General features: G+C 41.0%; 2 protein-coding genes across 4 annotated transcripts in view; one reads left to right on the plus strand and one right to left on the minus strand.

Moving 5' to 3' along the window:
* Positions 1 to 16,279, plus strand: part of LOC143292668 (uncharacterized) — a 32,413-nt gene extending 16,134 nt beyond the window's left edge. For 2 of the 3 annotated variants that reach the window (XM_076603171.1, XM_076603173.1), the window contains exons 3-12: positions 5,263 to 6,068; positions 8,329 to 8,541; positions 8,943 to 8,999; positions 9,413 to 9,601; positions 10,180 to 10,515; positions 11,089 to 11,259; positions 12,256 to 12,618; positions 13,222 to 13,348; positions 13,839 to 13,954; positions 14,374 to 16,279. In XM_076603171.1, coding sequence (XP_076459286.1) covers positions 5,263 to 6,068; positions 8,329 to 8,541; positions 8,943 to 8,999; positions 9,413 to 9,601; positions 10,180 to 10,515; positions 11,089 to 11,259; positions 12,256 to 12,618; positions 13,222 to 13,348; positions 13,839 to 13,954; positions 14,374 to 14,532 — 2,537 coding nt within the window. In that variant the 3' untranslated portion in view covers positions 14,533 to 16,279. The remainder of the gene's footprint in view (positions 1 to 5,262; positions 6,069 to 8,328; positions 8,542 to 8,942; positions 9,000 to 9,412; positions 9,602 to 10,179; positions 10,516 to 11,088; positions 11,260 to 12,255; positions 12,619 to 13,221; positions 13,349 to 13,838; positions 13,955 to 14,373) is intronic. The other variant, XM_076603172.1, reaches the window with a different exon arrangement.
* Positions 16,280 to 18,960: 2,681 nt separating this feature from the next.
* The window catches only part of LOC143292669 (VPS35 endosomal protein-sorting factor-like), a 36,411-nt gene continuing 31,367 nt past the window's right edge, over positions 18,961 to 24,004 (minus strand). The window contains exons 24-26 of the mRNA XM_076603174.1: positions 21,423 to 21,541; positions 19,996 to 20,142; positions 18,961 to 19,565 (exon numbers count right to left, since the gene is read on the minus strand). Of these exons, the coding sequence (XP_076459289.1) occupies positions 19,476 to 19,565; positions 19,996 to 20,142; positions 21,423 to 21,541 (356 nt within the window). The 3' untranslated portion in view covers positions 18,961 to 19,475. The remainder of the gene's footprint in view (positions 19,566 to 19,995; positions 20,143 to 21,422; positions 21,542 to 24,004) is intronic.

A 24,004-nucleotide genomic window follows, 5' to 3' on the forward strand; every position in this document is an offset into this window, starting at 1 on the left:
AGCAAGTTCTCTACCTTTCCTTGGACTACCAAAAAGATACAAGGGGCTGCCTTATTTATCAAGTTTAGGACTGAGATTTCCACTTGTGTGTAACCAAGATAAGGCAACTGTTGTCCATCAGTACATTCAATGTCCAGCAGGCTGGCTAACTGCTGAATCCCCAGGTGACTTAAAAACCTGGTGTGAAAAGACTGACTGACTGTGGAGACAGACAAGCCAATGTCCAGGAGAGCCAATGCTTGCTGTCCCTCAGTTACAATCTCAGCTTTGTTGGCATGACTAGTCAATCCTTCTAAAGGGCTTTTTGTTTCTTGAGGCTGTTCAAAACATATGAGTTGCCTTTCATTATAGGTTTTCTGTTAAAATCCTAAGATGCTCCTTTGTGTCTGGAATATATTGATGTGATTCTCCTTGCGTAGCAGCAGACCGACTTCGCTGATACTGTTGTTGTTTTTCACTTTGCTGACTATAGACATTTGAAATTGAATTCACCTGTTTCTGTTTGCCATTTCATTTGATAGCTTCTGGATTTGTGTTTTTAATGGTTCACGATGTTTCTTCCAAGAATAGGTTCATTTTGGATACCACTGGCTTCTTTGGGACAGTATACTGTATATACTGTATATACAGTATACTTTATTTCTGATAAAGACTGCCAGAAGAAGGAGGACCAGTTTTTGCAAACCAAGCAGCTCATACAGAAGAGGCTGCATGAGATGAAGAACACCTGGTGTGAGAGAAAGTCTGAAGAGCTTCAGTCCACTGCTGATGCTCATGACATGAAGACCTTCCATAATGGTCTCCGAGCTGTGTATGGGCCAAGAGTCACAGGATCAACCCCTGTCCGAGCCTTGGACCAGACCACCCTCCTGACAGACAAGAAAAACATCCATGCCTGCTGGGCAGAGCACTTCCAACACCCTCCTCAACAGGGACTCGTCCGTATCTGACGAGGTAATTGCAGCCCTCCCACAGCTGCCAGTCAGTGACTCGCTAGCTGCCCCTCCCACCGAGGCAGAGACCCGGAAGGCCCTGAAGCTGACAACCTCAGGAAAAGCACCAGGAGCGGATGGGATCCAGGCTGGGGCGAGGTGCTGACAGACAAGTTGACCGCCCTGTTCCAGTCAATGTGGGAGAGAGGGGAGGTTCCCCAGAATTTCAGGGATGCTTCAATTGTCCACATCTACAAATGGAAGGGAGACAAAACATCCTGTGATAACCACCGTAGAATCTCTCTCCTCTGCATCGCCGGCAAGATCTTCACCCGAATCATACTGAACAGACTGGTTGACAATGTCTCCAATACAGTGCGGCTTCCGCTCAGGCAGGGGAACATGTGACATGGTGTTTGCCGTACGCCAGATGCAAGAGAAGTGCTGTGAGCAGAACAAGGAGCTTCACATGGTCTTTGTAGACCTGACTAAGGCCTTCGACACGTTGAACCGCCGTGGTCTGTGGAAGATCCTCCTAAAGTTTGGCTGCCCAGAGAGCCTAATCCAGCTGATTGTGTCTTTCCACGATGGCATGCAAGCGAGAGTACAGGAAAATACTGATATGTGGGATCCGTTCCCTGTGGTAAATGGAGTGAAGCAGGGCTGCGTCCTGGCACCCACACTGTTCTCCATTCTCTTCTCTGCTGTGCTGATTTATGCCTTCCAAGACAGTGATTGGGGTGTCTACATTCAGTTTTGCACAGATGGCAAACTTTCAACTTGCGGTGACTCCACACCAGGTCCAGGGTGTTTGAGGCACTGATGAGAGAGTTCCTCTTCGCTGATGACTGTGCGCTTGCTGCACACACCCATGAGGACATGCATTTCATTATGGACAGGTTCTCGACCTCCTGCAGGCGCTTTGGACTCACCATCAGCCTCAGCAAGACCGAGTCCATGTACTAACCAGCTAGCTCACAGAACGCCAGTGACTACCCCCCACCTGCAATCAAGATCAGTGACACAGAGATCAAGTCAGTTGACAAGTTTTGCTACCTGGGCAGCGCCCTATGCAGCAATGGAGCCCTTGATGCAGAAGTGATGCTGCGCATCACCAAGGCCAGCTCTGCCTTTGGCAGACTCAACAACAGGCTGTGGAACAACAAAGGCATCAGACTCAGCACTAAAATCAAAACCTACAGAGCTGTTGTGCTGACCACCTTGTTGTACTGCTGTGAAACATGGACGATGTATCACCGTCACATTCAACAACTTGAGCAGTTTCACCAGAGATGCATACGAAAGATCCTCAGCATAAAGTGGCAATACATGGTCTCCAACCTCCAGGTCCTAGAGAGGAGTGGCCTGCCCAGCATCGAAAGCCTGCTGATACAGTGCCAGCTACGCTGGACAGGATGCATTGTCTGCATGATGCTCCTGTATGGCTAGCTGAAAGAAGGCCACCACGAACTTGGAAGACCCTGCAAGCGCTTCAAGGACACCTTGAAGACAAACCCAAAGCCTGTGACATTGACATCACTTCCTGGGAAACGGATGTCCTTGACCACTCTCACTGGAGGATGCTGTGCTCTGGTGGCATAAAGACGTTTGAAAACACGAGAATGCTGGCCATTAAGGAGAAGCGTGAGCGAAGGAAGCAGGGCTCAACTTCTGGAGATATTTTCCGTTGCAACACCTGTGGGGAAGTGCTGCACATCTTCTCCCATATGAGGACACACACCGACAGATAAGCCTGCCTGCCTACTCATCTGTCGGTCCGACGGGAGACTCCATCATCACTGAGGAAATTGTTATTTCGAGTCAACGAAGAGCAGTTGTCAGTCCATCAGTATCTTTGTTCTATCATAGGTATATATTGAGATGCCCGTAAGCTCTTAAGTATATCTGCAGTCCTTTTCAAAGTATAGTGCGCAGCATCTTGTTGAGAGAAGAGGGGAGGGGTCCTTCTTCTTCCAGTCTGCAACTCCGGTCAGCTATACAGTTTCCCTTGGACCTTGTTTAGTACAATAAAATGTGTTCAGGTCCAGCTTGGTGTCTACAGTACCATAGATGCTGTCCATCTTTATTATTCCAGAATCAGATACAGAAGCATCCGTACCCATCCTTATAAGAACTCCTCCAGTTTGACCATGCAGTGATGGTCTGATGGTATTTGAAACATTATTCTCTGGATATTTATTTGCTATTAGGCTAGAAAGTTGATGCCTCCATACAGGATAGTTTTCAATGTCCTCGACTGTGAGCTTTGCAAGTGATGGTTTGCCAGTAGTCACATTGACCACTGTAGTTGGATATGAAGTGTCAGCCATGGCAGAAACTCTGGAATACTTGCTCTCAGCCATTTTGATAAAAGGAAACTTTCAGTAAAAAACAAAACACCTATTTTGAACATTTGAAAGGATGGGTTGATGAGAAGTTTTCTTTCCTGAGCTTGGTAAGTCTCTTTGACTAATATAGTAATTAGAACAAGTCAGAACATAAAAATGACGGTTACTGGGGCAAGGGACTGGACTGAATTTCCAAAGTTTTCTACAAGTTAATCATACAAAAAGATTATATATACACCCCTATCAATTTGACAGAGGCCACCAAATGATGCAGCTGCCTTTCTCCTTCCCAGCTGGTATAAAATTGACATAATTACAGCCACTGGTTCTCGAAGGAAAGGTTGGGAACTCGCTTTGTAAAAAGATAACAAAATGCAGTACAGCCATCCTCCATGATAGTACATCAGTACATGAATGATATTTTACATGTGAAGCACCCACACTGAAGCAAGCATTGTTCTTGTCACTGGTAAAGATGCATGTACTCGCATTCTCTCTCTCTCCCTCTTTCTCTTTCTGTCTGTCTGTCAGTCTGCCTCTCTCTCTCTCTCTCTCTCTCTCTCGCTCTCTGTCACCTTGGCAGAGATTACTGTTTCACCCTGTTGAAAGTCAAAGTGAGATTAAAAAGCACAGCTCTTCTCGTGAGGTTTGTTGAAAAATATAGTCTCTGACTGCTGAAATAAACATAGCCAGCCATAATACTGATACAATAGTATTTATCATCTCCTCACTTTGTACCTGAGCCGTTTAAAATTATTATTTACTTACTTATTTTTCTGTTGACTAAGTACTCTGGCTCTGTACATTATAGAGCTCAGATTTAGATGTGTGACATGCTGATATACATATGTATGGGAATATTTATGTTTTATGGGATGTAATATTATACATTTTTTAAGTAAAGAAGAATTAGGTGTTATCAGTTTTATTTTTGGATATACTATACATCCTTCTCACCCTCATCCCAGTCCTATATACTCCCTCACCCCCTTTCTTACTTTTTCCCTGTGTAATAAGTCAAAATTTCAGTGCGAATGTTAGTCGCAAGTGAGTATGCTTGTATGATAACATGTGCATGTGTGTATCTTTTGTGGACCTTTGAAATATGATGATATGCAATTTTAACTGTGACAAATAAGAATCAAATGACAATTTACTGTCATTAAAAAACCCCACAAACTCTTAGTCTTATGCACACATGGAAGAGCATGTGTGTTGAGTGGGGGAAGCATTTTGTGAGACAGGCAATAAATTGGGGGGGGGGGGGGGGGGTTAAACTTGTCCTGGGGGAAGCATTTTGTGAGACAGGCAATAAATGGGGGAGGGGGGGTTAAACTTGTCCTGGGGGAAGCATTTTGTGAGACAGGCAATAAATTGGGGGGGGGGGGGGGGGGGGGCGGGGGGGTAAACTTGTCCTGGGGGAAGCATTTTGTGAGACAGGCAATAAATGGGGGAGGGGGGGGGGGGGTTAAACTTGTCCTGGGGGAAGCATTTTGTGAGACAGGCAATAAATGGGGGAGGGGTGGGGGGTGGGGGGGGGGGGTTAAACTTGTCCAACTGATGTAAATCATGTGTTTGTTGATAATTTCAATTGGCTGAGAGAGAGAGAGACTCAGAGAGAGAGAGAGAGAGACAGAGAGAGAATGCATGTGTGTGTGTGTGTGTGTTCTTCAGTACTTGAGCTGTATTCTGTTTATTGTTTGATACTCTTTTAAAATTTATTTTGATAAACAGATCAGTGTGTATACTGTCACGGTGTCAGTATTAGGAAGTGTGCAATGATGAGTAATTTAACAAGACCACAACTTTGTCCAGCGTTTTTAACATCACCAAAATAAAATCTCTTCAACCTTTCATCAATTTGACAATTTTGAGAAGTGGGAGTAGGAAAAAATGCAGTCTTAGACCTCAGATGTTTCTCTTTTATTGTTATTGTTTTATGAATGTTTCAGTGATATTAATTGGTAGCAGTTTTGTTCTAGATGAAGAGGTGGTGGGAAATGCTGCACTTGAGGTGAGAGAAGACAGTGAAAACGGACAGGGAAAGGGTGCTGGTGCGCAGACAGAATTGGATTCTGCTTCAAAGGAACGGACTGTAGATGGGTGTGTTGAGGGCAGTGCTTCTTTAGAAAATTCCAGAAAAGACAGTGCTAGCGTTGAGTCTGGTGTGAATGATTCAAATAATGTGGAAAGGGATCCCAGTGAGACTGCTGGTACTTTGGAAACCGATATTAAAGAAAAGGTCACTTTACCACAAAGCAGTCAAGCTGTAGATGGGTGTGATGACAAGAAAGACAAAGATGAGTGCAGTGTTGAAGATAAAACCTCAGTCAAATGTGAAGACAAAACTGTATCCAGTTGTAGCAGTGCTGAACCTTCTGAAGGCAAAAATGAATCTGATGTTAGCAAGTCGGAACCAGTGGAAACTTCTGACTCACCAGAATTTTGTGATAAGGTGTCAGGCAAAATGTCTGAGAGTGATTCTGTTTGTGATAGCAAATTAGAAACAGATAGGAAAAGACCCCTGGAAGATGATTCCAGTGAAACGGATGATTCCCAGTTTCCCAAGCGATCCAGGTTGGCTGAAGTCATTGGAAAGCTGGGTGAAAGAGTAACATTTCCTTCAGATATGCCAGGTGTTGATGGCTATGAGTATGAAGACTCTACTCTAGGAGACACAGATTCTATAGAGAAGCAGTCAGAGGAGATCAGTGGCAGCACATCTGATGAGGAGGATGACAAAAGTGCATCAGATTCCAAGTCCAAGAACATCATTCTAACAAAACAGGTAACAAACTCAGCTGCTTTTTCTGTCATATTAAAATGTTGTTTGTTTTCTGTTACAGACTTATACAGCTTTAGAAACTATCTTGATAAAAAAGAAGGAGATGAACTGTACTCTGAATATTGCATTTTTTCTGTAATCTACTTTGAATACCAGATCTTTGTTTGGAAAGCATTTTACTATATTTTTAGAAATCCACTTCTCGTAAATTTATTAGCTGATGAAGAACAGTAGTCAGTTGTCACAAGTAATGTTGTTACAATAGTTAACTGTGTGTTAAAAGTAGATAAGAATCGTCGGGTTGAGACAGGCTCAAATAATGCACCTTGTGGGTTTTTTTTTCAAACATAAATAATTTGTTGTAAAGGAAAAAGATTTGACTGGCATGTAAAATATCTGTGTGGATTGGGAATCATTGAGGAAAAACAACAAAATAAGACAAAAGGAATGCACCTTAAGGAATAAAAAGTAAGTTTCCTGATATATGGCAGCGTATTGAACCACAAAAAGGCAAGAGGACACAATTATTAAGCTGCCATTTATTGGCATAATTATTGGAAACGCCCGATTAAATAATTGTAAAAGAATTTGAAAATTATTTACTTTTAATTAATCAAGTACCCAACAGAGCATTTTTCTTTCATTTTTTTTATCAGACGGTTTTTCACCAGAGACAAAAACATATCATGATAAAAAATGATGATTGTAAGGTTTCACCAGTTGATGCAAAAGGAATTTGTAACCTAAGATAGATAATCACTGTTTTCTCTTGATAAGCTGTAAAGCAATATTTACTTCCCTTGCAAATGTACAGTGAAGCAAAAGTTGTTTCCCTTGTAAGTTCAGTGTGTAGTGTTGTTTCTTTTCATTTTATTTTACTTTTTCCTTGGGGGGGGCGGCGGTTCTTGATTTGATACCAACTACTTTGTGATTTTTTGGGTTTTAGTGCCTACATTTGTCTGACTTAAGCAGGCGTAATTGGTTTATGAAAATAGCCAATTCATTCACATAGTTCAAGTGAGTTTAGGTTCTGCACAATTCTTCCATCACAATGGTGAACAAAAACTGAAATTTACTCATGTTAATCATTATTGCTTTTACATGTTTGATAAACTTGGCATTTTTTAAAGCATTGAGTAGTGATAGACTTTGCAGATTCACGAGTGGATGTGTTCAAATATATATGACATAATATGTTGCAAATCTGTGGTATATGTGTATGTGGATGTCACTTTCTGTGACTGTGCCACTCTGTGTGTGTTTGTGTATGTGTGTGTGCATGCTTGTGTGTGTGTGTGTGTGTGTGTGTGTGTGCAGATGTTGTGTCTTGGAATTGCGAACTCAGATCTCAAAATATTTTCATTCAAGGATCATGATTTTAGGGAGTGCATGAGAGAGTGAGTGAAAGAGAAAGAACATGTTTAACCTCTGCAAAGTTGTTTCTATTCAAACTTTTGTCTCCTTTGATCAGATTCATGGTGATAGTTGTTTACAGTGAACACATTGATTGAATGTTCATGCAGACAGACAGACAGACACACACACACACACACACACACACACACACACACACACACACACACAGTGATACTGTAGCCGCATAATAATGATGGGACAGAGTGAAGGTAAGGGTAATAAATTTATTGGACACTTTAGTGATAACTGAAATAAGAGGAGTGAGGTAAAGTGAAAGTTGTAAATGTAATTGTATGATAGAAACCAGCTGACTGGCTCGGGGCATGACAATGATGACCATCGTTTTATGAGGTGGGGGGAAATGTTTTTAAAAAAGAAAGTTGATAAAGTTATTCTCTCACAACATGTCCCCAATTAGTCAATGGAATATTGAAAGTTAGTCACCTTTGTCAAAGGTGGAAACAACGACATTCTGTTTCAGGGCTGAAGGTTTGGTTAGTATTTATAATATAGTGTTACAATGATTGGAAGCTGTGTATTTTTCCTGCAGACAGATTCTTCTTTGGTGCTGATTTTTTTTCAAAGTTAGAAACAAAGAAGAAAAAAGATAGAACTTGCCATGTATTCATCATAGAGTAGACACATCACACCATTCAACTAATTGAAGGTTTTGTAGAAATGATTTTAGTTGGCTGTTGGAATTCAGTGTTCTTTGATTATTTTTCCTCATGTTGCCCAGTGTCTTTGATCTTGTTAATTGTTGTCTGTGACATTTGTTTACGGGAATTTGATAAATTTGATGAATATATGTTATTTATTTATTAAAAAAAAATTTTTTTTGATAAAGGAGTTGGAAACACTCATCACAACTGCAGCCAAGAAAGCCATTGAGCAGTATCAGTCTCCTGAGATCCTGACTCTGAGTCGTCGCGTGGAGGAACTGAATAAATCTCAGGAAGAATGGCGGCAAAAGGCCAAGAACCTTGAGAGGCAGGTGCTTGATCTAACTGTTCTACAGCAGCGCTTGGAGAAACGCAAAGCGCACACAGCTGCTTTGAAGGTGAGTAATTGTGAAGTTGGTCACTTTGTGTGATATATACCGTGTGTATGTGTCGGTTTGTTTGGAAGTGGAATATTCATTTTTATGCTGTAATAAGGAGTGCATTGAAATCTTTATGACTGTGGTTTTCTAGAAAACAAATGCAGACAGATACTCGCGTCTGCTGATCAGGCATGAATCCAGTGTAGTTTCCTCCACAACTGTTCATAAGTTGGTGTGATTTGTTCTGTATGTTTTATTCTTTGATGTTCTGTTGGTTTTTATTTTTTGCTCTTCAAAAAACAGAGGAAAATAGTTTTCACCTGTATGTGAGAGGTTATGTTGTTCTGTTAGTGTCATAACAAGTCTGACAGTCTCTGTGTGTTGGCTGATTGCTGATTTTTGTTGTTAATTGTTTTCAGTCCATCACAACACGCAGTATTGGCATTTGGGTGACAGAAGATAAGTTTAAAAGCATTGTGAGTATATTCCTTTTTCTTTTCTGTAAATACACAATGTCACTCATTCACTCTCTCTCTTACACACACACACACCACACACACACACACACACACACCACACACAGAGTGTACTCATACACATGTGTACACACAGTAACCTACGCACACACACACAAACACACACACACACACATTCTTTGTCACTTATTTGTAAAGATTTTATATTATCAGTAATAATGAAAGAATTGTTTTACTTGAGACATGTGTGGCACGACAGCATTGAAAGAAGTACATGGTGAATTGTTCATGACATTAATAATTATGGTTGGTTTCACATTATTTGGTACTGTAGTGCATAATTAGTACATGACAAATTGTGCATTATGATATTGTTGTGGCTGCTTTCATCTTAGTTAATAATTCGTCTCCAGACTCCACAGAAACATCCTGGCATCCGAACTCCCCCTGCTACCCCTCCTGTGACAACACAAGGGCAGCCAGCATGGGGCTCAAACAGTCAACCATCAGTTCGCAGCCTGATATCTGAGGCATCTGCTTCTGCAGCATCCAATGGTCTTGTCACACTGAACGCTGCTTCTCGCAACACAAGTGTGGCCCATGTATGTCACTGTAATCTGTCCTCTTTGTGTTTTTGTTTGGGTAATGGGTGTTCGTTTTGGATCACAAGTTCTCTTTTTTGTGTCTCTTTAAAGAACAAAATTAGGAGGACCTGGGTAGCTTATCAGTTGTTTTTAGAAATTGACAGTTGTTGAATGGCTGTCATGAGCAGTGGATCAGTGAATTGAGGAGTTATGCTGTCTGGATGATAGAAGGATATTGACACATTTAATATATTCTGCATGTTATTGAAGTCAGTATCTGTGCATATACATAATATTATCGCATTCTTTCTCTCTGTGTCTTGCATAAACACGCATGCATGTGTGTGTGCGTGCGCGCGCGCGCGCGCGCACACACACACACACACACACACATAAGCTCCTACACACACACTCACATAAACATATACGCACATGCACCCACCCACAAACAGTTTCTTGTATACTGATGCAGACAAAGCATGGGAACATTTTGTCAAGATTTTGCCACCAAAAGAGAGGAGGGAAAATGATATTTGAACCTGTCTAGAACTTTTCACTGGACATAATTATTTATGGACTTTTTTTTCATTCCCCAGCTCCTGTCCCAAACAGCACGCATGCCCACCGTAGCCAGCTGCACTGCTGCCACTAACCGCACAACGGCAGCAGGCAGGACCATCACCACCGGGCCCAGGCTTCCTGGTTCCTCCGCCAGCCTGGCCGGCAGCATGTCTGCCACCCCTCTCCCTCCCAGCTCAGCCAACCCGGCCAACAGTCTGGTGTTTGTCAGCAATGTGCCGGCCATGCCGCTGGCCAACAAGACTGTGTCCACTCCTCAGGCAGGGGCTGCCACGGTGGTCTCGCCTGCCGGGTCAGCGCAAGTCAAAGTGATTGACCTGACTATGGAGGATGACCCTGGGGCTTCCAAACAGGTTGGCACAAGTTGGTAGGGGTGGGGTATAAGGGGGGGCGGGTGGCAGTGAGAAGAAAGAGGTGATGGTTGGGTGGTGTGCTCATCAGTCTGTCTGAAATTTTGTGCTGAGTGAAAGTGATGTGAGTACCTTTCTGTCACATTTTTAAAACAGTGATAATGAGTCTGCTAATGCAAATGGCTGTTACTAAGAATAAAAAAAAAATCACTGTTTTTTTGTCAGTTGCTACAGCTTAGTTATGTTTGAAAGATTATTGTGAATGGATACTAAAAGGCTTTGTCAGAAGGCTGATAAAATATGAATTAATGAAAGGGTGCTAAAATATGTTTTTAATTACACATACTTAACCATGACCCACTGGTGCAGACTCCGGCAGGGTATTAGAAAGGAAACAATTGAATAAGAATTTATGAAAGGATATTGTAAGTGAAATGCTGAACTACTACTGTATTTGAGTATTTTATTTTTGTTTGTTTGGGGTTTGGTTCTGAGTCAACCAGTTGTAAGTAAAGGAGGAGGTACATACTGGAAAGGAGTAAGACATTGTTGTGCACCTAGTAGGTATGTGTTCAGATGGTGGCCCCAGGTGGTGGGCGTGCTGTGGTGCCCCAGCAAGTGGTGCGTCAGATCACCCCCATGTCCCAGGGTCTTCCTGGAGTTCCTTCCTCAGCCATTCTGCTCAGCTCATCGGCTGGCACACAGATTGTCAATGCAGCCAACATCCAGAGACCCGGCATGTTGCAAGTCAGTTTTTTCCTTTATTATTTTTTTTGTTAAAGGAAAAGCACAGCATTTTGAATGATGCACAGTACTGATGATGTTTAGTATGTTAGATAAACGTAATTTTAGAAAAAAAATAATTTCCTTTGCAATGAACTTTTGATTTGGATGCTTCTATAGATGCTTTTGCAGACAAAATGGACAATCAACAGTTAACCTCTCCTCCCACCAGCCTTTCCTTGACCAGCAAGACTTGCCATATAATTGCTTTGCATTCTGGTTTAGAAAAAGATCAGTTCACTTTGATTTCACTACATTCACTCCATAAGTATATCCTCAGTTCAACAGTGTTTTTCTTTTATGGCCTAAGGGTGAACTGTGATCAGGTTCAGTTGAAATATGGTGTAGTATGTGATTTGGTTTCAATTTGATATGATGGTGAACATAAAGTATATTGAATCGAACAGTGGTAAGACTGAAGTGTTGCTGTTCAGCACAATCGTGAGTGTTTACTGTGATGAACAATGTTGTCATATGTTGAGTTTGTTGTGTCAGGTGGCCCTATGTGGTGGTCAGAATTTAGTTCTCGGACACATGGCACATACAGCTGTTAAGACACAAGGGTCAGATTTGAGTTTAAAAAGTAGTGCCTTTTAGGCCAAAAATTATGGTACATGAATATTTCAGGGCAATCAATCAATAACAGAAGATCGTATCATACCTGGGATGGATCAGAGTGCATTTGAATCAAAATTTGTATTGCATAACATTGGTCACTAGTTTCTTGTTCTTGATTGTACTTCTGGTTGCCAGTAGAAACATGTGTTCAAGATTGTTTCAAATTGTCAAAATGTGGATCCGTGAACTCATATCAGACGCCTGTAATTAGCATGCATATATATGCATTGTGGTATGACCATGTGCAGTTGTGGATTGTTGTCTTCTGAATTAGGTTTAATCCAGCACACTTGCTGTGGCTCCCTTCCCCACTAAACCTTGAGGTGCCTATTTGGTCATCAGATGAGGGGGGTATCTTCTCAGGTGGTCACGATTGCCAATCCTCAGTCCCTACGGACGGGCCCCATCTTCACAGTGGTGCCAGGGCAGAATAATAGCTTAGTCAGAGCACCGGCCACAGCCTCCACCTTGACAACCAGTGCTAGAGACTCTGCCCCTTTGGTGATGACCCAACAGTTGCCTGGCTATGTTCGACAAACCACCACTGGTTTAGGGAGCGGGGCCAGTGTGCGCCCATCACTAACCACCCATGCAGCTGGAGCGTCCTCTGTTGCTTCCAGTGCTCGCACTCCAGTTGCCCTGAGCACTGCGCAACCTGCTGCTGCTGCTGCCTCCAGGCTTGTGCAGCCTGACTCAGGGTCACAGGTGAGACTTCTTTTCTTTTTTGTGTGTTTGAGGATGTGTGTGTGCATGTGCGTGCGTGCGTGTGTGTGTGTGTGTGTGTGTGCGTGCGTGCGTGCATGTGTGGGTGTGTTTCCATTTGTTATGTTCTTATGTCTTTTTTTGGTTGTCCATCGTAGTCTGAAGATGGCGCAGTCTTCCTTGTTTGTGTACCAAAGAATAGAATATGCATTAAGACCCACATTGGTCTAATGAAGGCCCGTCTGCAATTCAGAGAGACTGAAGTTGCATGATGGAACATTTCAGCAAGTTGTTTTTTTTTGTCCTTATGTTGTGAAGTTCTGTCACATAACTTGTGAAGACCTTTAGTATGTGAAATAAGGAATGTAAAATGTCTGAAAATTAGGGAATGTAAGCTGTATGCTGATTTGAGGTGAAGGAATGCAAGATAACTGCAGATGATTTCATGTAGATTTTCAAATGATCAGTGTAAAAGCCAAATTTCTTGTCTGAACAAGGTCTCATCCAGGTGATTGCTTGCATGTGACCTCAGGTTGCTTCGAGAAGAGATGCTAAGTTTATTGAATCCACAAGCTCATCTTTGCAAATTGTCCCATGTGTTTCAGCCCTGCCTCAGCCAAGAAGAATGTTCATCCAGCCCCTCTTCCAGATAGCATCACCCCCAAAGGATTACCTGCTGATCTGAAACCCCCACCACCCTGTCCAGGACTGAAGATCTCAAGGGTCAAACAGGGTAACTGATTCCCATTCAGTTTTAAAGAAGTAGGAGAGAAGATGGTCTGCAACCTTTGAAGGCATATTATGTGACAGGGGAAAAGTAGGGATGTAGTGGAGTTTTGGTTAATTTATCGGCACCATTACCACTCGACTTTTACATAATTGTGTTCTTCTATGACTCTTTCAGCCGAACACAAAAAACACAATGCCGTTTATACTAATGCCACCATTTCATCACAAGTAGCGCTAGGAAACTGATGGGAGGAAAGAACAGATTGTCCATCCTCATTTGAAAAAAAAAAAGAAAAGAAAGTTCATGGATACATTATGATAAGGCATTTCAGAACCCTTGTTTGGTTGCATCATGTTCTCCATCTCATTCTGAGTGCACATTAAAAGTTGTTCAGTGTTTGTTTTGATGGTTATATAATTATAATTGTGTATTTTGTTTTAGGCATTATTCTGTATTTGTTTTGATTGTCACATGATAGTGTATTTTGTTTCAGGCATTGTGCTGTCATGGAACATGTCCATACCTCATGACTGTGTAGAAATTGCTTCGTACCAGCTCTTTGCCTATCAGGAAACGAGTGCAGCTCCTCAAACTTCCTTGTGGAAGAAGGTGATCTATCAGGGCTGCTTCATGCTATTCTCAGAACAGTCTTAGTATATGGCCAACAGATAATTAGCTGAATGTACCATCAGAAACTAGGTTCATATTTTGATACAGCTTGTTTTTTTTTTTGTTTTGTTTTTTTCAGAACAAAAAAATAAATCACTGCTTCTCATTATGTGCCAAATTGTTCACATCAGCAAAATCAAAAATAGAAGTTTTCATAAGCAGGAACTTTGAGGATGCATTATGTTTGTGCCAGAAGAGAAAAAGAAAAAAAGTGAAAATCGCTCTTATATTGAACCGTCTTTTGACGTTTTCAAAGTAAGACTTTGCATTTTGTTTGTTTGTTTGTTTAGACATGTGAGACATTTTTGAAAAAGAAGCAAAAGCACATTCACATTATTTCTATATATTGTTGTTTTCAGGTGGGTGACGTGAAGGCATTACCATTGCCAATGGCTTGCACTCTTACCCAGTTCCAGGACGGCAACAAATACCACTTTGCTGTTCGTGCCATTGATGTGCACGGACGGTCTGGATCATTCAGTGATCCCTCTTTTATCTTTCTAACCAAGGCAGCATAAAAGAACAGAAAATAACTGTGCTTGTAGCATAATGTTTGTGATGTGTATGGGGCACAAAGGGGAACAGAATCCAATTAAATCGCCTGTTAAGTACGGTTTTATTACTTTTGTCATGCTGATTCCAGTTTGTGTTGTGTGTTTGGTGTGTAACAAAGTGAAAGTTAAGAGTGATCTTACTACTCAGCTAATTGGTAGTAGCCAAAGACATTACTGAAGATGATATGCAAAGTCCTTACTGTATTGGAGATTGCACTAATGTCAGATTTGTAGTCCTTGGTTTTATTATTTTCAAAAAGGGTAGAAGGGAGGGTGTGGGAGGTTAAAAGGATAATGAAAAATTGAAGAATGGAGATCTTTGCAAATGACAGGCAAGGGGGTGAGGTGGTGTTTTCACATCACTTTCAGTGAAGTAACATTTATCATGACAACCATTCTGTGTAAGAAAGTAAAAAGCAAAGTATTTATGGTGGTTTTTTGCTCTTGCAATTTTGATCCACCTTGTTCAGAAAAAAATGTTTTTTTCTCTCAAGATATACAGCAATGAAATCTTGCTAGTCATGGAACAGACATGAGTCGACTGACCCACTTCACAATTGGTTGAGTCTTCTCAGTTGGACAGAAACCAAGCTTTTTAGTTTCCTACAGTGAGGAGGACTCTGAAAAAAAAAGAACTCTGAAAAAAAGAAATATGAGAAATGTCTCTGTTTTTACCAATGATGTTAATGTCTGTTTTTACCAGTGATGTTTTGCAAGAAATAGAGAAAAGATATTTCAGTAACATTTACATGACCCATTGGTGCAGACTTTGGCATGGGTTGGATTACTGTCTTATGCAATTGAGAAAGTATTATAAATTGAAAGTAGCTGTGGCAAGTGACCTCCCATAGTATAATTATTACTTCCATTCTGTGTGTGTATGCAGTGCCCTCTTTTACAGCATCCATCATCCATTCCCGCAGCTTGTGCACCAATTGACTGAAGTTTTTTTTAAAATTACCTTTCGTCAACTTGACTCCAATAAATATGACTGCTTTTCTAACTGGAGTGCTGTTGACATCAGTTTGGCAAGCCATTGCAGTGGTTTGGTGACAATGTTTTTTTTTATGAAGATGTAGCAGTGTTGCAAAAAAGTAAGTTTGTGAAGGATGGAGTTCTTGATTTTTTTGTTTCAAAGACAGAAACTGGTAAATCTAAAGTCATTTAGAGGAAACTGCTGTGTGCAACACACTCTCATATACACAAAGTCTGTGTGATGTGTTTTATGCGGGTTATGTTTCTCTCTGCTACACTTGGCCAATTTAAGACATTGGAAGTGCACACTATGGCACTAACCAAATGCAAGTTCTATCCAGAAAAAAGAATGAGGCTGATGTTACTGGAACTGGTTAAACAATTGAATTGTCATTAAATAAACTGGTAAAGTGTCGTTAAAAAAAAAAGGGGGGGGGTATGTTAAAAATTCAGTATTTAGATTTGGATGTACTGTCATTATCTAAGAAGATGAGAAAAATTTCCAAGATTGAAGCAAAGGGCACTAGTTTATTTGTGCACATTTATTATAAAATGGTGCAGAGCTGTCTGGATTTCATGGACTCCTTGACTGGATTTTAAAATGCTTTTCGTTGTTTGTCTAGTTTATATAGATCGCAAGAAACATGTTTAAAATCCACAGTCCAGGATAATTCTGTATTAATGTAAACATTTATAGTGCATATTGTTTTAATAATAAACAAAGTATGCAATTGCTGATCCATGGGTTTATGTTTTACAGAGTGTACAGCTGTGTTGATTAGTTTACCAGTCTCAGTACATGTATGAGTAAAGAGGGAAAGGGGAAGTGGGACAGGGAGTGAATTGTTTTGCAGCATACTTGTTAAAAATCAACTTTAAACACATTAGTTGGAGTCAACAGAAGATTTATTCTTGTACAAAACCTGTTGAAATTGTAACCTGTGAACTGTTGACAAAGTCTTGCAAATCTGTACTACTGATTCCAAATGTGTTACCTCTGTTGTCATCCCACCTTTTTTTCTGTCCATAACCTGTAGTCATCATTTTGGTTGGCTTACCATGTTTTTGTTGATTAAAAAAAAAAAGTGCTGTTTTTTTGTTTTTGTGTATCACATTAAAAGAAAAGACGAAAACAATAGTATTGTAAAAAAAAATTGGTATCGATATATCTGAAGGACATGACATTGCACAATTTTGCTTAAGCTGTAAGAGGACCTACTGGACAGCATAGGCCTTCACTATAAGGAAATTAAATAATTATTTTGAAATTCAAGAAACTGTAGGCTCGTTCCTTGGTGGAATACCCCTTATAAATTGTGGAATGATTGGCAGTCACAGGTCTGAAGTGCCATTTAGAACTGGAGATAAATTACTCAATCTTAATTTGTGAAACAATGAACAATATATACTCTGCTCTTTTCATAAATCATTTCAGTATTTAACTCAACAAAATGCTGAACAATTGTTGTCTCGAGGTAGGTTACACTTGAGTATTTGGATAGGCAAAATGCGGAATAATAATCATCTGCATCTATCAGAACTTCAGTTATTGAAGATAACAAATACTTCCAATGTGACATTTGATGAACTATTTAAGGTTTTGTTCTTTTTTGTTTCTGGTTTGGGTTTCCTTTCCTGTTTTACTTTGTTCTTTGTTAGTTTGTGTGTGTGTGTGTGTTTGTTTGTTTGGGTTTTTTTTTTGCAAGATAAAAGATGTTTTCATATTGTGTTATATCTTCAATGAAATAGTCAAGACTGGCAAGGCTAAACTTACAAATGCCAGTCCGGTCACCTGACCTGGGCAAGAGATTTTCCTTGGAAAAAGTGTTATGCTTCAGAAGTAAGAGGAGGGGAAAATTCCCCTCAAAGTTTCCTATACAGAGTTACCTGTGGCAGAGAGATAGGAAGTAGTGTCTTCTGACACACAGAGTTTAATTTACAATGCAAATGATTGGGTGCGCGCGCCACCCTGCCAAGTGCATCATTGAATACCAAAACCTGATTACTGTAGACAATGTGACAGACTTTGTTAAAGCCCAGTTGTCTGCCACTGCTTAGGCAAATGAGACTGAAAAAACGTTTCCCACTAATAGAACCTTCTTTTCTTTTTCCTTTTTTTTGTTTTTGAAACATGAATATACACTATTGCTGCTTTGCTAATGTACATGTTTTTAAGTTGTTTTCAGTATTCATTTTCATTTTACTATAATTATTTTAACAGTTTTGCCACATACATTTTAGATCCAAACGATGGGCAGATTAGTAACTTCTGTCTGCTGAAATCATCCAGTTTATTTTTGATAGCCATGGTATGAAGGTGATGAGAAGCATGTGTATGAAAAGGGACTGTACCATGGTTCAATTCAGTTTGTGTCATGGCAGTGGAGTGTGCTGTGGGGTATGTAACCAGGAATCTGCTCCTGGACTTGTCTTTTCTATCCTTTTATACCAGTAGATTTGATATACACATTGAAACACATAACCACATATTTCCTCATTCTAGTTTGTGTGTATACTGCAAGAGTTGTGTACAAGTATCTATGGTTTTTGTTTTATCGGGTCTTTCCTCTGTCACTACTAACAATAAGCTTGTCAAATTGTATGAGATTTTTCAGGTGTTTTTGTGCTTGTTTTATGTATCCAAAGGCATCGGGTGAAAAAGTGCTCAACTGGTTTATCTTTGTCAAGTCCATTTCTATCAACAGGTTCTTAGGAAATGACCCACGCCCCTCCCTTGCCCTCCTCTCCCCCCTTTTTTTTTTGTGTGTGTGTGCATTGAACATGATTATGTATTTATCGTGGCCGAGAGTCAATTTCTCAAAATAAAAAAGAATTTTATACCCTGAAAGAGAGGTATTACAATGTTTAGAATACCCAGTTGATGCCATTTGCTCCTTCAACTCCTATATGATTGTCCATATGACAGAGCGTATGGTTGAAAGTTTTAGTAATGGTCAGTGGTTGAGTGTGTTTTGCATGTGTGCTTGAATGTGGTAACTGAAAGGTGGTTTTATAACAATTGTTTTCATTGCCAATTGTGTGTACTTACTTTTTCTTTCTTTGAATTTCTCTGACAAATGAAATGCTATGATTTTAAAAGAAAAGTGTACATGCGTGTGTATGCGTGTGTGTGCATACAAGTGAAAGAAATAAACTTGAAATGTTGTGAAATACTCTTTTGCAATTTGATTATTGCCAGCAGAACAAAATCCATTTACACAGCAGTCTGTTCTGTTCCAATCAATCCATTGACAGGTGCAACAAATTAATGACAAGTTTTGTCAAATATAGTTTTTCAATTTTGATAAACTGTTTTGTCTGAATGACTTGAAGACTGGATCCCAAAGACAAGAACAGAAACGTGAGCGAATCATGATTAGAAGACAGTTTCGTTTTCACAGTTTGGACAAAAGGAAGTCATCACAAATTTTATATTGTGACTCCTTTTCAAAAACAGGGGAATATAAATTCTTAAATAAATAATCACATGTACTCTCCTCCATCATTTTCAATGCTACACAGATGCTACCCTTACATACATCATTTTACATGGAAGCTGTTCCTTTTTTTTTTTTTTTTTTTCTGCACACAATAAAATGGTGACTGACTGGGCACACCAATCATGAATGAATGAATGAATGAACTTGATTTGTAGAGGGTGCACATGTTTCTTAGCGATAGGTCCCCTTTACTCAAACCACCTAACACACTGATGAATGAACACTCCTCTATGGCATTCAAGTATTGCTCAGCTTATGTTATCAAACCCAAAACTCTCTTAAGCATTGTATACATTGTTGCTGATTATGGACCACTTATGTTCCTTGTTAACATCCACAAGTGTCAATCATTCACTATCACAGGTACTCAGAGTGGGGGAAGAAAAAAAAAAAGAAAAAGTTAACTGCATACAGTCCCGGTTCCTTTCAAAATCACATCTCAGTTTTGATCTGCGCTGCAAGGTCCTTGAAGCCCCTGGCTCCAGAGGCTGCCCTACTCCGAATGTAAATTGCCAGTCGTTTCTGAAATGAAAAAGGTGACCAACATGACAATATTTCACCTCACAGCAGTCCTGGTGACCTGCTGAAGACTGATCATATCCGAAAATCACGACACAGTCCAATGCAGAAAGTAAGGAGGGTGGCAAACAGTGAAATGCACACACACGTACACCCACACCACGTGCACACAAGCATACCACCTCCATGCACGCACCACCTCAATTCAGTCATGCACACACATCCACAGTCACATACACACACCACATCCACACAGTTAAACACGCACCACCTCCAAATATACACTTCACATCCACAAAGTCAAACACACACACCAAATGCACAAACTCAAAAGTCATACCCATACACACCACCACAACTACATGTCACCAGATGCACAGTCACACACACACAACAATCACACACAAACCACCATCCATCCCAGGATAGCTACCATGGCCTTGGGGTCGGCGTGTCCTGTGCGCTGCACCAGTCCCCAGAGGTTGGTGGCCAGGGTGCACATGGCCGTGTGACCCATGTCGCTGTGCGCCACCACTGTGTTCAGCAGTTCCAGAGCCAGACTCGTCTTCCGCTTTTCCGTCTGCATCAAAGTAATGATGATATTAGGGAGGGTGTGCAGCCCGCTTTTGTGGTGGACTTTTCGTCGCTTGCAGAGCGAGAAGTAGGTCACATGACGACATCACTGTAACTGGCTTCTCTGGGTGTGCTCTGCTTTTGTTCGTACACATTTTTGGCAGAGTTCATGAATGGATCAGTTTGAATGAGTTATGGCAGATACATGACAAGAAACAGGCAAAAAGTAAACACAGAACACTACAACACAGAAGTAAAAAAAAGGGTGTAATCATAAACCAAATATAGCTTGTAAACTTGCGAAATAGAACAGTGATTTCCACAACGAAATGTTAGCCTTTTGGTGACCTGGTAAAAAAGAAAAAGAAAAGAAATTGAGACGTGCATGCGCACACGGTTCTTGCTAAAAATAAACAGGGAACCCTGAAGAAAATCTTAGGAAAGTGGGCCTGCACAACATCCCTAATAGTAATAGTTGTTTCAATAACCGTTTCCACCTTCCCGTGTTGGAAAAGAAATGCACAGGAACTTGCAAATCTCGTCAAATATCACCACCCATGTGAAAAGATGTAAAAGTCATCATGGTTGTTCCTCTGGAACAAAGGATGACCATACATTGTGCCGTCATTGATGAAAGTTATTGATGGACACGCTTGTGGCTCCAGAGCCCAAAGGTCACACAACACAGGTTGTTCCAGGTGCAGCATAGAACATCAGCAGGCAGGGCAAAGGGAAATGCAGCTCTGTGTCGTCAATCTTGAGCAGCTGCAAAATGCTGGGAGCAGTCTCCTTCAGATGTCTTCACTGCATTGTTAGGGCATGTAGTCTACTTCTGTTAGCAGCAACTGCTGTTCTACAACTACACACAAATAACCATAGACATTCTCTCAGGAAAAAAAAGGGTAAAAAGTAAATTTTCTTACAATCACATCCAGTCTGACATACCCTGACCCACTGATTCAGACTTTGGCAGGGGTCTGATTCCTGTCCTATGCAAACTTCCAGTCCAAATGCGAAAAAACGTAAACCGCTTGAATGCACAGGCAGCAAGAAAGGAAAATGGTTGCCAGAAAAAGGGCACTGTATATGTAAACAGAAGGGGGATAATATGGTAAGGGAGGCTGCTAGCTGTGGCTACTTTAGATTTCTCTGCAAGAGTGGACAAGCAGTTTGCACAGGACAGGAATCAAGTCCTGCTGGAGTCTGCATCAGTGGATCACATAATAGTAAATGTAACTGAAAAAAAAAAGAAAAGAAAAAAGAATTGAGCAATGCCAGCACTCTGACCTCAGGTGCAGACAGTGTCTTCAGATGGGCCAGGATCTGTGTGATCAGAGTGTCTGCCACACCCTTCACTTCCGCCAGGAACTTGGGGTCACCCCCATACATGGCATCGTTGGCATCAACTGAAACATCAAACAGGCAGTTCTCTCATCAAGTATTTGATAAATCCATGGCGTGGCATCAAGCGAAACATGAAACCAGCAGTTCTTTCATCAAGTATCTATTTACATCCAGCTTTTTCTTTCCAGATTAAAACATTGTCAGACATTTTAATCCAAAAAGATTTTTTTTTTTAAGGGTAAGAGAAAAATTGTCAGACATTTTAATTCTGATTTTTTTTTTTCAAAGAGCCATAATCACTTTAAAATATTCAAGTCACAGTCATTTGGGGAGATAATCAGCAAGTAACCTTGAACATCTATATTAACTTCTGCTTATTAACAAATCCTTTATTTTTGTTTTTTGAAAACAAACTGTTGTGGATGAAAAGGCACTTGAACATTTATACATAGCTTATCCATAAGACAAACTTTTATGAAATGAACTTCAAAACAAGTGCTGTCTCTGTTGTTATGACATACTCCACCCCTTTGCAGACATGTAAAACAAACTGCATAAACACAATACAAGCATGCCTACTTGTATAATAAATGGGGTGTTGGAATGTAGTTAGTTAGTGTGTGTGTGTGTGTGTGTGTGTGTGTGTGCAAACAGAATCTTAGCCACAAAAGAGAAAAGAATGAAAAGAAGAACATTCCACTGGAAAGTAAGCAAACATGCAGATGCTGCAACAGAAATTTTCCTTCATTTCAGAAGAAAGATGCTGAACAACTGTGATTTTCACCTTTGAGTCCACCCACTTTTTCCATCCTGTTTCTCTCAACTTGCCATGAAACTTCCCCTCCCCAAACCCCTTTTCTCTATCAAAAAAATGTCTTTTTAACAACAGTCAAGAGTGCAAATAAATATGTACACCATATGTCTACAATCACCAGTATGTTCATGGGACATTAAAATGATTCCTTCCTTCACAGTAAAAAAAAAAATAAAAAAAAAAAAAAAAAAAAAAAAAAGCTGTATTTTAACAATTCTTTGTATTTACAGAAAAGCCTACTAAACACTCCAACTAAAATGACAACAAAGTCAACAGCTGACTTGACTTCCGCTCACTGGACTGAGAAGATATGTTTTGTTATTGCTCCGCATTTCCATTCCTCTATGATGGACTGATCAACAAGTTTGTCCACGAATGAGCTATGGGTGCAGCTAAAAACTGTGTTTTAACTGCTCAATACGCTGTGTGAAACATTCCAGACATTTAACTCCTTAAAGAGAACAAGCACAACAAACCCCTCAATATCATAACCAATGCAGCGGACATTTCAGACATTTACTCCAACGAAGAGAATTCTTCTTCTTCTTCTTCCTTGTTCGCCTCCCATTAGATGAGCAGCCCGGTGTCCTCGATGAAGGCTGCTGTCCGTCGCAGCTCCTTCACGGTGCCGTACAGTTTGGCTTCCACTGCTGTCGGTGTTGGCCAGTACTTCCTCCTGGATGCTGCATGCATCATACAGTCTTGAAGGATGTGGTTGGTTGTCATTGGTCCCTCGCCACAAGGGCACTCTCCACTCTGTCCAATGCCAAATTTTGTGTGCATGTGGTGGAGCAGGCGGTTGTGTCCAGTCCTCAGGCGGAAGATCTTGACCTGTTCCCCTCATTCCAGCAAATGGTATCTGTCTTCTGGCTTATATCTGGGGTGCTGGATGCGCCACTTTATTCCTTGCTGTGCCTTGATGATTGTCTTGATTTCATCGTATGACACCAGTTTGTTGGCATGCTCCTTCTGTGCACCGTCTTTTGCCAGAATGTCCGCTTTTTCGTTGCCTCTGATGCCACAGTGTGCTGGTACCCATTGTATCACCACTTTCTCCACTCTGGCACTCAGGGCAACAAGGGCTGAAGTGAGATGGTTCTGTTCTCTGCAGTGGGAGATCTTGAGGGTTTGGAGCATGGACAGAGCATCTGAGAACACCACCACCTGCCCTGTTGTTCTTGTGGAGTTCTGCGAGACTGTTGTGGCTGCCTCACAGAGGGCTTCTCGCTCAGCATGGAAGTTGGTGAAGTATTTTCCTGTTGGGATTGCAATTTCTTCATCTCCGTCTTTGTATCGGAGGAAGATTCCAGCTCCACCATCCCTCGTTGCTTCTGTGGCGGAGCCATCTGTAAAGACATGGGTCCAGTCTTCCTGGGGGTACTGGCTGCAGATGTACTCCATGGCCAGGGCCTTCCTTTGGGTGTCTGACTGTGTTCCTCTCTTCTCCACTCCGGGAATGCTGGTGATGACTGTTGGGAACACCCGCCTCTTCCAAGATGGGTGGGTGACATTTGCCGGGATAGGCTTTGCTTCTTGTTCCATCAAGACTGGGGTTTGTCTTTCAAGGATTCTTGACTGGTGGATGAAGCTGCCTCTTTTCAGCTGGCTCTTGGTGGGTCTGCTCATTCTGTTGTTCATTGGATGGTTTTCAAGGTGTTTGAATTTTGCCAACGAAGAGAATGACACTGAACAAAGCCCACATCTTTGTCCA

This window comes from Babylonia areolata, chromosome 18 (assembly GCF_041734735.1).
Source record: "Babylonia areolata isolate BAREFJ2019XMU chromosome 18, ASM4173473v1, whole genome shotgun sequence".
In the NCBI taxonomy this organism is placed as follows: domain Eukaryota; kingdom Metazoa; phylum Mollusca; class Gastropoda; order Neogastropoda; family Buccinidae; genus Babylonia; species Babylonia areolata.